This window comes from Equus przewalskii, chromosome 4 (assembly GCF_037783145.1).
Source record: "Equus przewalskii isolate Varuska chromosome 4, EquPr2, whole genome shotgun sequence".
Taxonomy (NCBI): domain Eukaryota; kingdom Metazoa; phylum Chordata; class Mammalia; order Perissodactyla; family Equidae; genus Equus; species Equus przewalskii.
The window spans coordinates 26952055-26967399 of record NC_091834.1 but is presented as its reverse complement, the minus strand read 5'-3'; the positions used below and the strand labels follow the sequence as shown (position 1 = coordinate 26967399).

The 15345-nt window shown below is 38.2% G+C and overlaps 1 protein-coding gene across 13 annotated transcripts in view; it reads left to right on the top strand.

Moving 5' to 3' along the window:
* The first annotated feature begins 3833 nt into the window (after window positions 1–3833).
* The window catches only part of CACNA2D1 (calcium voltage-gated channel auxiliary subunit alpha2delta 1), a 515258-nt gene continuing 503746 nt past the window's right edge, over window positions 3834–15345 (top strand). For 8 of the 13 annotated variants that reach the window (XM_070617294.1, XM_070617291.1, XM_070617292.1 and 5 more), the window contains exon 1: window positions 3868–4783. In XM_070617294.1, coding sequence (XP_070473395.1) covers window positions 4689–4783 — 95 coding nt within the window. In that variant the 5' untranslated portion in view covers window positions 3868–4688. Of the gene's footprint in view, window positions 4784–15345 lie in introns of all 13 variants that reach the window. The other 5 variants (XM_070617299.1, XM_070617297.1, XM_070617295.1 and 2 more) reach the window with 2 other exon arrangements.

Genomic DNA, 15345 nt, shown 5'->3' with positions numbered 1-15345 from the left:
ATATTAAAAATCTAGTATAAGAGGAATAATATCAATAAGTGATCTTTCTCTTTCTCTCTCATAGAAGGCTGCATTTATAAAATTTTAAAAAACTGGACAGAGTGCCGAAAGTTAACTTGGGTGATTTCAAATGTTATTACTTGCCTCTTATCAACCACTTCTCATCGAATTTTTGCTTGGATAAATAACTGAATTCTCTACTTCCTTTTGTCTGGGTAGGCCTAAGCAAATGGATTCCATATAGTTTGTGCTATAATTTACTCTTCAAAAAAGATAAAACAACACACCAGTTCTATTTTATGGAGTGAAGAAGGATCTTAACATGAATCTGGATTCTAGAGTCTCACAGACGGTTTTTAAATGAGAAGTTACGCTGTAGGTGCTGATCTTGCCTGAATGTGCTCGTGTTTAACGGGGGAAGGAGGAGAGGAAGAGCAAAAATAAAATAAGAAAAAGGAATTGAATGAAAAATTCTATAATTAGCAGAGATTTAAAAGTAGAACAGCAAAAAAGCTATTGCTTGGTTGAAGACATGATATTTTAAAATATAAGAGCTAATATTTCTAAATATTTAAGTTAGCAGAAGTTTGCCAATATAGGTCTCTGATGGCAAATGATAAACTTCCAATGAGTACTTGTTTAATGTTACTTTGTATCCACTTAGAAAAGGTATTTCTTTCCTCAAAAGTTTAAAGCGATATCTGTTAATAGCTGTATTACTTGGGCTGAGGAGAAATGTTTCCTAAATATTTGTCTTGTTTGTAGGAAATACTTGACCATATTTCTTCATCTAAGATAGTGTCCTTTCCATGTGGCTTTCTATGATGGCCTCTATGTGCCACTTTAATTTAAAAATACTGAATGTGAATGCTGACTGAAAAACCACTACACACTCCTTAATCATTCTCCTGGGAATTGATACTTTCAAGTTGCTTTCTTATTCTCATCTCCTGAAAATATTCCCCAAGGACATAGACAGTTGAAGCTTTCTGTCCATTTGTCTTTTACTTTGGCTTTCCCTGGTACCCATCCGTGTATGCACAGAAGCATGATACCACCTCAGATCACAAGTATTTCTGACAATGGCTCTTATGGTACATCTTTATCTCAGAGACAGGTCATATACTCCTATTTACATATAAACATATAAGGCCTGTTGTCAGTTTTCTCCTTTGTTTTCTTAAAATATGCCAAAACACCTAGAAAATTAACCATTGCCTTTTAAATTTTTTTGACCAAGAGGAATTACTTTTCTTTCTAGTGTGTATGCGTTTGTACATGAGAGCAAGAAAAAGAAACCATTTTAGTTACTTTGCCCTATTCTTTAAGCCCAAATGTTGAAGAAATTAGATTTGATTTACTGAGAAAAAAAAACCCCGGAAAAACATGCTCATACATACAAAAATATGCTCACAGGAAAATACAACAAAAATAGAATTTTATGCTACCAATATGAATTGTACAACCTAAAATAAAAAGGGAATAAGAGGGAATATTTCATAGCTATTAGTTTCATATTGTTCTTTGTTCATTTTTAATGAATAAAAATGAAATGTATATGAAAAAATTAAACATTTACGTATAATAATAATGAGTTAGTCATAAATTTGTCATTTGTAAAAGTCAGTGCTTTGCATGAACTTTAAACTTTCTTCTAGAAATGATTAAGTACAAACATCAGCAACTCTTCACTGATCTTTACTTTCTTATTAGCTTATTTCCTTCTAAATGAATAGTAGATAATGATTTTTGACTTCTGGCTCACAGTCCATAATACAAGTTTTATCATCAATCCTTATGATTTATAAACATTTTGCCTTGAATGGCAAATTTTGGTGATTTAGCAAAATTTATCAAAATTAATGAGATATGATCTGATTTTTATGGATTTTTCCAAAATAACAGAACTGAGCTGAAACAACGCATTGTAGGAGGCTATGGTTAATTCAATACACTCACAAGGCAATGTTGTGAAAATGGTCTTGATTTAGCTATCATACATAAGAAATAAAGGCCACATTTTGAATATCCTTATTAAATAGGTTTAGGTTGATAAAAAGCAATTAACAGCAAACCTCATAACAGAGGATTAAGCAATGATTTAGTCTTACAGTTGATAACCAATCCCCTCAGCAAGAATTGTAGAAGCAGAACCTTTCTTCAACAGATTCAGATATTAGAGAACACAGTGCTTCATCAGTGATCCAAAGAAATTGAGATTTGGCTCAAAGGCCAACTAAGCTAATAATGAAGGCTGACTTACCTTCTCTAGAAGTTTATCACATTTTTTAATTCTTTAAGCCCTTTCTCTTAAAGATATAAAATTGGAAATGGGATACCTTAGTAGGAAGTCTGAAGTCATTATTGAAATAATTGACAGAATATATTATAATAACATTTTTATGTAGTGAGGTTATGATGATATCAACATATCATGTAGACAATGATGGGCATCTAATTCTGTTATTCTTAATTCCCAAGCTAGGGAAGAAAATATTTTTTTGAATCATAAAAAATTTAAAAGAAAAATGTTGGACTTGACTATTTGGTTATCTAATTTGGGAGTGGAAAGCTATCTTCAGTTATATAAAATATTCTTCCTGAGCTCTAGTTCTCAATCCCATTACATCCCATTTCCTCTCTCAATTGTTAGCTCCTGCTGCCACACTCTCAATGCTTAGCATAAAACAAACTAAGTTAAGTCACCATGGGGTGCCTTTTGTAAGGACTCTTAGACAAGGAAGACAGAAACAAAGAGCAAGATGGAGGTGTAGAGAATATAAAGAAAACACATAAGGCATCAGAAAGGAGGGGTAGGAGAGAAGGAAGCACCACTGGGTCAAGAATCACGAAATCACACATACTTTGTAAATTTTGCCAGTAAGTATTCTTATTATCAGTCTTCTCCGTTTTGGGAGGTTGCCTTCAGAGAGCTGGACAATCAATTTCGAATTAACAAGGGGGTTTCTCTTTTCCTAAGCTCCTCCTGAAACTCAAGAAGGGCTAATTAAAAATCTTACAATCACGCCATAATTACAGCTTTTACGCACAGGTAGGATGGTCATTTTTTTCATCAAGAACGGTGTTCTCTGCGCTTCATGCCAAAAGTGCTCTAATACACTACTATTGGGAGTTTAAGAATTTAAGATGTTCAAGGAAATCTTTCTACTTCTAGTGCTCCAGCTCCCCCGTGCAGGAGGCCTGTGCAGTCAGGAGAGGCCCAATCCAAGACCCTTCTGTTCTGTCTACAAGAAAGCCTGAGCACGCCCAGCCACCGCTTCTCCTTAGGGTGGAGGTGGAAGTGGTCCGGCATTGCTGCTCTGTAGCTCTTTCCTCCTCCCTTAATTCCTCCTCCACATTTCAGGCGCATTTCGCAAATTGCCACCTGTTCCTGCTGCTTACCCTTCTCACGCTTTCACATTGACAAAGTGAACTCACCCTGCAGCAACCTTAAGGCAGGGCAGCCCAGTGGCCAGAGAAGGGCGTTTGGAACCTTTTGGAGGTAGTCTCACTAGGATGTTACAAAGCCCTTCTTGCAGCACTGTCCTCCCGGAATGGAGAATTCGTCCCTCCACCCCGCTATCCTACTGAACGGCAGGACTGGTAAGATTTTACAGCATCAAGTCCTTCTCTGATCGTCCTCAACCCGGGCCCTGAGGCTCTGTCCTCGCCAGGTGAGCCGTACCTGGGCGTGCGGCCGCTGATACAGCTGGCATTCAGCCACGCCAGAGGCTCTAGTCTATGGCTCTCCCCGGCAAATAAATAGTGTCACCTGGTATAATCAAAAGAGGTGCTTTAAAATGCAAATACAAACCCCTCCTACATTGGTTGTCGAATCACTTCTCCACGACTCCTAGGCAGGCAGTGGATTCTGCGCCTAGGAGAAGGGCGCGGGGAACGCTGCCTGCCTATGCAAAAATAACCCCCGAAGACGTAAGCCAACCGCTGGGCTGGAGCCTCTGCAGCCTGTGGATGCCCGCTGGGGGTTAGCTGTCCCCCGGGAGCCCCGCGGGGCTGGGTCCGCTCCCCCTCCGCACGCTGGGCGGCTGGAGCAAGCCGACGCCGACTTTGGGAGTTCCTTTCTGCCTTGTATGGAGTGCTGCTCCGGGCCCGTCTCCGCCCGACTGCTCTGACGCCCAGCCCTCCTGCTGCCCACCCCCAGCCACCTCCTCCTGACTTGCCCGGAGAAGCCAGACGGAGCCTCTCCCTGCCACAAGTCTCTCCGCCTGCCATTCCCCCATTCCTCCACCCCCCCTCCCCCCCACCCAGCGCCGTCACCCCTCCTCCGCCCTCGCCTCCACCTCCTCCTTCTCGGCAATCAGGGGAATAAATCAGGGAGGAAACCGAGAGGGGGAGAGAGGGAGACAGAGCGAGATAGCGAGAGCGTCGGAGCGCCGGAGGGCTCGCCCAGGTCTGTTTCCAAAGTCGCCCTTGATGGCGGCGGAGGCGAGGCAGGCGCGGCGCAGAGCAGCCCGCGCGCTCTAGTGGGGCCGCCCGCCGCCGCCCCTTCCCCCGCGCCGGTTTCGCCCCGGCCGCCCCGCGCCGCTCCGCGCCCCGGCCCCGGCGCGCCAGCCCTCCAGACGTCCGCGATCCCGGCAGAGTGTGCTCCTTCGCCTCCTCCCACGGTTTCCAGCACCGTTCCTTTCCCCGGCTGGGGAGGGAGGCGGGATTGATCTTCGATCGCGAAGATGGCTGCTGGCTGCCTGCTGGCCTTGATTCTGACACTTTTCCAATCGTTGCTGATCGGCCCCTCGTCGGAGGAGCCCTTCCCTTCGGCTGTCACGTAAGTCTCCGGGCCGGGCGAGGCGGGGCTTGCGGGCCAGCGGGTGCCGCGGAAGCCGGGCACGGGCGCCCGCTTCGGAGTTGCGGGGCTTTTCTGCCTGTGGGGGTGGGGAGCGAGCCCAGCCTGGCTCTGGAGAGGCCGAGCGGGAGGTGCGCGCGGCTCGCCGCCGGAATGCGCACCGAAGCGGCGTCTCAGGCGCCTCCGCGGGGCCGGACGCCGGGGCCGAGTGGTCCCGGGAAACAAACGCCGACGACTTGCGGCGCCTCAGCCCATCTCTAAGAGGATTCCTTAAAGAGTTTAGCTGTACTGAGGGGAAAAAGTTTCCAGCCAGATAACCCGCTCTCATCAAACTTGGTCCAATAAAAAGTTGTGTTATGGTTGGGTATTTTACAAATAGGTAATTTCAGGCTTGCCAGGGTAGCGTGGACTTCTGCGCTTGGCCTCTGGGATGCCGTCTAATTACTATACCGTCCACACTGGTTTGGATCGTAAATTACTGGGCGCGCTGGACAGTCTTTCTGGTCAGAAGCGTGCTCATTCCCCGCAGCAGAGAAGTGCTGTCCACCCCAGTGGTTCGCAGGTACTGGGACCACGCCATCCAACCTCCCTCACCTTTTATTTGAAATATATAAACGCCGACAGACACGCGATTCCTGTTCTTAGAAATGGATAGAACCTATTCTTTGAGGGAGGGGCTGAGGGTTTCCAGAGTCTCCTGCAATTTTCTCATACTGTTAACATTTCTAAAATAACAAACAAACAAAAAACCCTCGCTGCTGTTCTGGAAATAGAGGTTTTAAAGGTAGCTGTGTAGTCACACGGCAGGAAGGGAATGAAAAATAATAATTCTCTCTTAGGCTGGAAAAAATACCGAAGTCAGTGGCACATAAAAATATACTATACATATTTTTAAATGCGTTGAATAGCCTATCAGGCATTCTGGGAAAGCATTTATTTTTGCTCTTGAAGCTACTTTAAAGCTTCTAAGAGTAGGTAGTCTTAAGTAGATGAGTCACTTTAATGCATTTTACATAACAAAAACAAAGCCCAAGGTAGCCTTCCCGGTATTTATGCTGTTGGGAATTATTTGCTGTCCTTTGTTGGCTGAGTGCTGAATACTGGAGTTTTTGGTGGATTCTAACAGTGAATCTTTACCAGTTGAAACCCTGCAGCTATTATTTAAGATTCATCTTGAGGTATTTATACATTACGTGTCAGTGCAAGAATAGGAAGGGTGCACATTCTAACCTGGAGAAGGAGAGTGCCTAATATTTTTGTCATTGATTTACCGTCATGTTCCTTTTTAGATAGTCTTCCATAAAAATGATTGCAGATCCTTTTTGTTATGCAGCAAAAGGGTAAATGTGGTCTGTAGATCTTGGTTTAATTGGCAGAATGTTCCAAGTGGATATTTTGAAACATAAAAAGAGTAGGAATAACTCCAAAGAAGCTTCCAAATTATTCACTCTTATTAAGAAATTACACTTTCATTTATTTAATTTTTTAGTCTTTTTGTGAGTTGGCCTATAAAGTGAGAATTCACGTGGCTTGCTTGCATTTTGTGGCAAATAAAGAAGGGATTCTTTAAAAAGGAGTCAATGTGTTCAGTTTACATATTTTTAAATTATTTTAAAATTGTCAGTTATTTTTAACTACAATTTATCAATATTTCTATCATTTGGAGGGAATGCATCATCATACCATCAGGGAAAACTACGACTTTTTAAAATACAACAAAATACAACCTTTCATTCCTGAACATATCATGGTAAAAGATTAATGTAAAAATTCTTATTGTAAGAAGGACATCTGTAATAAATGCTTTCCTAAAATTAAAATAACTCTATATTCATGGTCAGAAATTCACTAGAGACAAGAAAGTAAATAAATAGTGGGCAAAAATAGGAATTAGAAACCACAATTTCTTGTCTCTGAGAGGATATGAGATTTATTTTTTGACAATGGACATTTAAGATGTTTTTGAATAATATGAAACATTAATTATTTCATAAAATAGCTTAATAAAAGATTTTGTAGAGCTAAGTCAGTCTCCTATAGGGAATATGAGCAATATTTTTATAAGGCTTCTGTATCCTCAATTATTTATTTGAAAAGTTGGTAACATCATCTTCTGAGGAGAGGAGAAATGATAGTTGACATTTATACTTCATGTTAGATTTCTGAATAAACTTTATGAAATTTTTTTTAAATGCAGCATTGATTTCATCAAAATGTGGTGCCATTTAATTTTCTTGCAAGAAAAGAATTCATGTAGAGTATTTATCAGGATAAATCTCAAATCTTTGGGAAAAAATTTCAGTTTTATAAAAACTGAGTACAAAGATTATAGTGTCACCAAAGGCAAATTATTATCCTATATATAAATTTTTCTGGAAATCATTAATATATTCTTTTTTTGACATTATTTTTCCCAGAGAAAGTAATATAAGAAGTTTTTATCATCAGAAGAGGAAGAACATGCCATCAACACAGTATAAAATTAATTATGCACTCATTGGAGTGGGACCAGAATTGGGATTAGTAATTCAAAGGTTGTTGTTTTTTTTTTTTAACTAGAGTGTTTACAGTAATATTAAGGGCTTAAGTTTTATTATAATAATACCTAAATAGTATATCATTCTAAATCTCTTTCATTTTCTCTGCTTTAGAATATGTTCTCATATAGTATATTCTAAAATAACTAAACTGTTCTGAGTTAACACTAAAATAACTGAGTTTTTTTCAGACAAAGGAATTTTGATACTATTCTTTTACTAGGTTAGGATTTTCTTTTGGAAATGATTTCGTCAATAAGGTGTGGCACATAAATATGCCATATGGTAGCAACCACCTAATGTATATTGGTTTATATGTAAATGGAAACTACATCATTTTCATGTTATAATATGCACATGTTGTATTGGTAGTTTAAAAGATAGTTTTCAAAAAGGGAGTTCTTGATTGTTCTAGAAATAATTTATTGGCACATAGGTGAAAGCGCTTCTATTTTAAAACTCAGGATAATATGTTTGGCAGCCAGTATTGTAATGTTAATTTAAATCCATCCCTTTTAATTTTAGAATCTATTTACAAATCCCGTTTTTTAAAAAAACGTTTTAGTTATAACTATTATTCGTGTTAAACTTTTATCTCCGTCATATCAAAATGTCAATCAGTCAAGAATAATTGGCTGAGAGCCCACTGATATTTGGGAATTTTAGTGTAAACTGTATAATGAGGTAAATATTTTAATAAGAATTGCAGATATCTACAGGAAATAAACATAACATCTTGTAAAAGAATGGTACTTTTGGGTTTAAATACTTAAGATATAAAAAGTTTTTTCTGTTATTACACAAATTTATATTTAAAGGCTATAGAAAATAAATTTATGTGTGTCATAACATTGGAATGGATATCTTTTCCATGTGTTAGAAGTGATGTAATTATTCTCATTTGGATTTAACAATTCCTGTTTACATACTACATATACCAGGAAATGTGCCTTATGATAAAATATGAAATAAAATATTAAATTTAAAACAAAACTTAAAAACAATGTACATTAATAAATCCCTTTCTCAGATCTTTAGTTTGTTCTCATCTTAACCATGTGACTACATTTATTATTCCACAGATGTATGTTTAAAATATGCAACAATAGGTACATTTTTCCAACTCAGTAGTAACCTCATGTGAAATTTATTAGTATTTATACATGGATATATGTGTAGCTATTTGGATTGGCATTTGAATGAGCATTAGGCAGACTGAAATGGATATAATCTAAAAAAAACGTTTTGGAAAGAAACAAAAACCTAAGCTAATTATGATTTATAAAAAGGAAATAAAATCTACCTTTATTATTTTTTATGGCTTTCACTAATTTGATTTTAATTTAATCGATACATACAAAACTAGAATCTAAAGCAAGTTGTTCATTTTGAAAATAGATGAAAACTTTACTACTGTCTTCCTCTTTACTGCATAGACACCTTTCTGTTATTTCTCCAACACTGATAAAAATAACAGAATGAAATACTCTTCCTTCTAGGGTTTACACATGATAAGATTTTGCAAAAACATAAATAACACATGCAAAATATATATACAAATTTTGTATTTATATTAAGCATATATTCATAAGACCTAACAGTGCATTTAGGAATTTTAAAAATAATTTAAAAAATTGTGCCCATAATAAACTATGTTATTTAATTAATGTATTCTCTGGAGTATCATTATATAGAACGTATACACAGAAATTTCTTTTCTTTTCTCTATTATTCAATACAGATGCAAATTTCTAAGAAACTAATCTGTTCTTCTGAATTCGCATGTTGTTTCAGAGTATGTGTCTTCAAACTGTTTATAACCTTAAACTGGAGATTTAAGTAGTTAAAATGAAATATATTTTAGGTAAATCGTCCAATTAGTTGATTTCCTTCTGTGTTTTACATGTATGGACGTAACCACTTCCTAACATAGACATCTTACATAGAAGTTTGAAAAAGGGCAGAATTTATTTCAATATTTCTAAAAAAGTAACATTTTATTATTGGTAAAGTGACAATCTTCCATCATTTGTAATAGAAGAGCTGTCTGTTGTAGTAATTCAAAAAGCATCTAAGCTGCTTACCACAGGGAATGAACTCTGTTCTATTCCATCCACTGTACATTTACTTAAAGCTTGTGGTATGCATCAGCACTGTGTTAAACTGTCAGCCAGTCCTTTTCGTGGACTATCTATGCATAGGACCACAAGTGTTCCCAAGCCTTTCATACAGTTGCTTTCCAGTAAACTTGGAAAGCATCTTGGCACCAAGATGGCCAACCATAGAGCTTACACATGATTCATTTTTTCTTTTCACACAAAAACGTGAAAATGGTTGTGTCATATTGTTTACAGAGTTGAAAGAAAAAGGTGATTGATTTTGATGTCAATTGAGGTAAAAATGGTAGCACTTTGTCAAAAATACTGTATTTACCACCTTTTCCTTGAGGATCCAAAATGTTAACGTTGCATAATTAAATAGTTTGTCTAGTTTATGTTATTATGGCATTCTATTTAATAGATAATATTTTATGTTGTGGAAATATATATTTACATATAGATGTGTAGATGTGTGCACGCATATGTACTTTTTTAAACTTCAAGCAGTGCACTAGCGTAGAAAAACCTCAGGAAGGTAAGTTTATTAACGCTTGCATGCTTTAAGATCTCTGTCAATCCACCACTGTTTTCAGGGATTAAATCTCACTCAAAATATTTTTATAACACTAGTGTTTGAGAATATTTTGTAAACAGAATCAAGTGAAATATTGTACGCAAAAGCAACTAAAGAATGCTAAGGTCCTATAGAGACAACATATTAACGTAATTGATGAGTACCAAGAGAAGTGTGATTCTAAAGATAGTTTTGCCAGTTTTAAACAAAACAACAAATATGGGAAAAACACTATTGCACTTGGAATGTTGGGCAACATGTTTGCATACTAAGCAATTTTATTTCTGCCATTTAGATATGGGATACTTTGAAATTTGTAAGGTTAAATATATTTGGCATTGTGACGTTTTAGGAATGAAGGATAAAGGTGCACATATTTTAAAATTTTATTTGTTAAATAATAAACTTTTAGATTTCTCTTCCTTATAGGCTTTATATATTTTGTAGTAATTCGATACACATGAATAAACCACTATTAGCAATCTAAAAAAAAACGAGTCAGGAAATTAACCATTGCGCCTTTAAAATTTGCCATGTATACAGATTCTAACAAGATTATAAACAAGGAAAAGATTGACTGTGTGGCCTCAACAAACTGGCACACTTTTACAGTTAATTTCAATAATTCAAAATCATGCTGTTACATATGAAACAATATTTAAAATTCTCTTTGAATATGAATGTGGGTTATTTCTGGCTGTTATTTTAACATTTGCTTCTGATTTTTTTTTTTTTTTTTTACCATATGCTTCTGGTGGATTAAAAAATTAAGATACGTTTTAAATTCTATATCGTAAATGGTAGAACAGCGTAAGCTAGAAATGATCGCAATGGAAAATAATGATGTTGCCCATTTTAAATGCTTCAGATTTGGGGATAATCTTGTCAATTTGAAGTTCTTTTTCCTGAGTAATTAAAAATTTATTATGATGGCTTCTTGGCGAGTTTGAGAAATAATTTCTGTATTTTCCTATTCAATTAATTACTAGTTCTCCCTCTTTGTCTCTTTCTTTCACACACATGCACTCATTTACTATTAATCATAAATCATTATTATTTGCATATAACATCAAATCAAATGGGGAATTTTTGGTTTGTTTTCTCCCAAGTTATCTGTGACCAGACCTCAATTTTGAGTCCTTCTCACTTGAATCTTCTCTCAGTGTTCCAGGGGACTTCCTCTTACCACTGGACATTTCTTTCTATGGGGAAAATTGTTGCGGGATTTTGATGTACAGATAAATCTGTAACACATAACACTTCCACCAAAATTGTCAAACAGTCTGGACAATTGTTTATTTTGACATTTGCTCACATATTGTGGGGATAGTTAGGGGAAAGAGCTAATAAAATGGTTCTCTGTCTCAGGTGCCTACTGTCAGCTATATAAAAGGATGATTAGACGTTAATAAATAATGTCTTGTTTTTTATTTTGGTGAGGAAGATTTGCCCTGAGCTAACATCTGTTGCCAGTCTTCCCCTGTTTTGTATGTGAGCCACCGTCACAGCATGGACACTGAGAGACGAGTGGTGTACGTCCACACCCAGGAACTGAACCTGGGTTGCCAAAGTGGAGTGTGCCAAACTTAACCACTAGGCCACCAGCGCTGACCCAATGATGTCTTATTTTGAGGCTTAAAGGAGGAATGGCTCACTGAAGTAAATGGGCTTAGGCACACTGGGAAACTCTCTTGTTTAAAAAAGTGATCAGGTAGCATTGTGGTGGAAATGAATGAAATGAATGAAAATGAAGCATGTGTAAGACAAAGGAGCCTTCAGATTTACATGGTGTGAAATTACCTTAAGATGCTAAAGGTGGCAGTTGGTTATTTTTTTAAATTTTCGTCTTTTTTTCCCCATTTCCCGTGTCAGCTTCGTTATCCTGGAAATGCTGCTTACTGAACATAATATTTGATTTAGAGACTTAAATGTTCATATATGGAAATTCACCTTAGAAACCAAAGACAATGAAATTGTCTGGATCTCAAAGAATGGAAGCAATTAAACATTTTTATTTTTTATAAAACCCTGGGGAAATGGTTCATTGGATAAGAAATATTAATATAACACTTTATTGAAAGAGTAACTGCTGATAGTCAAGAAAGAAATTCCATTGGTAAATTTCTTCCCTTAGATTACAAGAAATGAAATGACTTGCAGGTCGGTAGGCTAAATAGTCCTAAGTACATAGTACATCTTATTTTTTACAAACAGTTTTAATTTATGCTGTCTCTTTCAATGTCTCCTGCCTCAAATATTTTTAACATCAAATGTAATTTAATTCAACGATTAATGCAATTATTATTATTCATGGCAAATTATGTAGTGCACTGAACTACATGCTAAGAATCCAGATTGTGAAAGAGAGTCCCCAAGGAAGACGTTCACAACTCCAAGCCAACTGTGAAGCAGTGGGATCTGTGAAAGCACGACCAAGGAAGAGCACATAGCATGTTGAAGAAAGGTGGTCTGTTCTGTGTTAGGCATAGGTTTCCTGGGTGGGAAGAGATGTTGGTGGGACTGGGCCATTGGTTTGAGTCTAGGTTATAAAATTTTTGCATCAGGGCTGTCTCCCCACACAACCCAAAGGGGAGTGGGGCAGTGTTCACAATACAATAGACATTTGTGGTACCCCAGCTCTGCATATGCAAAAAAATTTGGCCTTTATCCTAAGATTGTTAAATTAAAAATAAAAGTAATAGGTTTTGAATCATAGTATGTAGAAGACGGATTAAATAGGACCAATATATGAGGCAGAGACAATGAAAGCAGTTAGTAGACCATTGCAGTATTCCTAGAGTGAGAGATGCCCAGAGTCTGAAAAAGCATAGCAGCAGTGGGAAAGCAAAGCAAGTATGAAACGTAATGTAGAAGTAAAATCAGGCCCTATTGGTTATGAGATTTGAAGAATCAGGAAGAGAGAAGAGTTGGTGATGACTCTCAGTTCTCTAACAGGTAGATGATGTCACACTGAACTTCATAGACTAGAGAACACAGCAGGAATACCAAGTTGGTGGTGGCGGTGAAGGTAATAGGTTTGCTGTTGGACATTTTGAGTTTATAGCATCTCTGTAGAGGACTATTAGGCTATTAGAAATATTATCTGAAGGGGATTTCGAGGCAAATTCAGAGAGCACTAACTTTGAAGCCAGAAAAGGGGTTCATTCATTTATTTAGCAAGTATTTTAGTATCTCTTATAATAGACAATGTGAATTTCAAAAGAAGAGCCTTGATCTACAGTTTGATTTTCCAGGGAGGTCAGACAAGATGAGCCCATTAAGGAAGTCACTAGGCCGTCAATGATATAATAGAGCAGTTTCAGTAGAGTGTTGTGGGCAGAAGTATGGTTTTAATGCCTTGAGGAGTTGGTAGCAGGTGAGATATGAAGGCAGCAAGTGCAGATTGTTCTTTCAAGGAATTTGGCAATGTGAGGAAAGGGAGAGATAAAGAGTAAGTTCAGAGGAAGACAGTTTAAGGGATTTGGCATTCTTTTGTAAAGAATAGGAACTTTATTAGGCCATTTGGCATTGCAAGTAGTAGAAAACCGTAGCACTATCTTAAACCAAAAAGGGAAATATTTTTCAAAGGTAGTGGAACTGGATGATCAATCATGGGAGTCAAGGTCAAGGATGTGCCAACAACCACAGAAAGGGGTGGGTCTGCCGTCAGGGTCATCTCTTTCTCCAGCCTCTGGTTTTCTTTGTTTGGACTCCTCATTCTTCTCTCTCCCTGAAAATTGGCTTTATCTGCTTCCAAGTGCTCATGGTATTGAATGGCTGTGAGGGTTTACATTTTCTCCATTGAAGCTTTGAACCAGCTTAAGACTAGAATCCTAGTCCAAAGCATAGCCTCCTAAAGAAGACGTGTTGACAGTCTGAATACGGGCCAGATGGCTATGTGTAGCCCATTCAGTTGTTACCAGGAGATGAGGTTTGGAAAGGGGGCTCTGGTTGCCTGAGGTGAGGAAAGTTGTAGGGACAACTAAATAAGTGTTACCAGGAGGAGATTTGAACATATCAGAGGAAATAGACCAAATGGCAGAGAGATGAAAGAGATGAGAGAGGCCATGATTGATAGTCGAGTGTTCTGACAGAGGCAGATGAAGAAGGGATCAAGAAAAAAACCAATATCTTTCAAAGTAACTTTTTTTTCTTCGAACTGTATCCAGCTTTATTGAAGATACTTTTCATGTACGCTCACAGTATTTCAGGCAGGACATGAGCAGACAATCATTAACAGTATACAGCTTTCAAACTCCCTTCTTCAATGGACTACCAAAATCAGCAAGCCACCACACAACCCAATGAAGTCTTCATTTGATGCTCTGAACAAGGAAAGTTTAGAGTGAGGGTTGACATTTTATGTTTAGTATGTTGTTTAACAACTTTTCACTAGCCGACCCTGACTTCCAGGAAGGGAAATGAAAATGGCAGAATTATCAATCTGAAGATCTACAACCTAAAAAAGGAACTGCTGCTCTTTTGAGGGATGCCATCTCATTGGCGACACTGGAAAGTCCAAATTGCGTGACATACCAGTAACCAATTTTGCGGGGTCAGATCTCAAGAGTTCTCTGGGTTTAAAGGAGTCAGGTCTATGCTGAAGGCGGAGAGGGAGAAGAGGGCATACAAACGAATTTTAGTTTTTCCACGCCACCAGGCATTTGTGCCAAGGTGGCTCATGTGTGTCAACATCAAGAGATCCCTCCTCTTGGGAACCGAGAGGAAGGTCTCTCAAAACTAGAAGGGAAAGATGTTTTTTCCCCCACGTTGATGCAGCTTCTGAGACATTTTATTAGTGACACATGCCCTTCCTCAAAAAACGACAATGAAGTGTTCTGTGTGCTAACAACATAGTTTAAAAAAAAAAGTAAAACAAAATTCTGCATTTTTATAAAACTTGATAGAAAATAGTATTTCAAACTGTACAGTCACCAGAAGTACACAGTTATCAAAAATGCACACTTTCCACTTGGCGTCTCCAGCACCTCCAGCTTTCTGTGCCTGGTCTGTTTTGACATCTTCATTTCCTGCAGAGTTATTCCCATCCTTGCCAGCATCAGCCTTCCCCTTTTTCCCTTTGGGTACCTTCTCTCCCTTCTTTGCAGGGGCCTTTTTAGGTGCGGGCTCTGGCTTTGGAGGAGCAGGTTTAGCAGATAACCTTGCAGATCTTCTCTGGTTTGTCCATCACCTTGGCTTTATCTCCTTCAGCCTTTCTCTTGGGCGTGGTGGTGATGGCTGTGGGATGTTGGCACTGGATGCAGGGATGCAGCGGCGGGCGGCCTTTGGTGGGCCCGGGGGTCGCTCTCGCCTCCTCTTCTTCACACTGCTCCC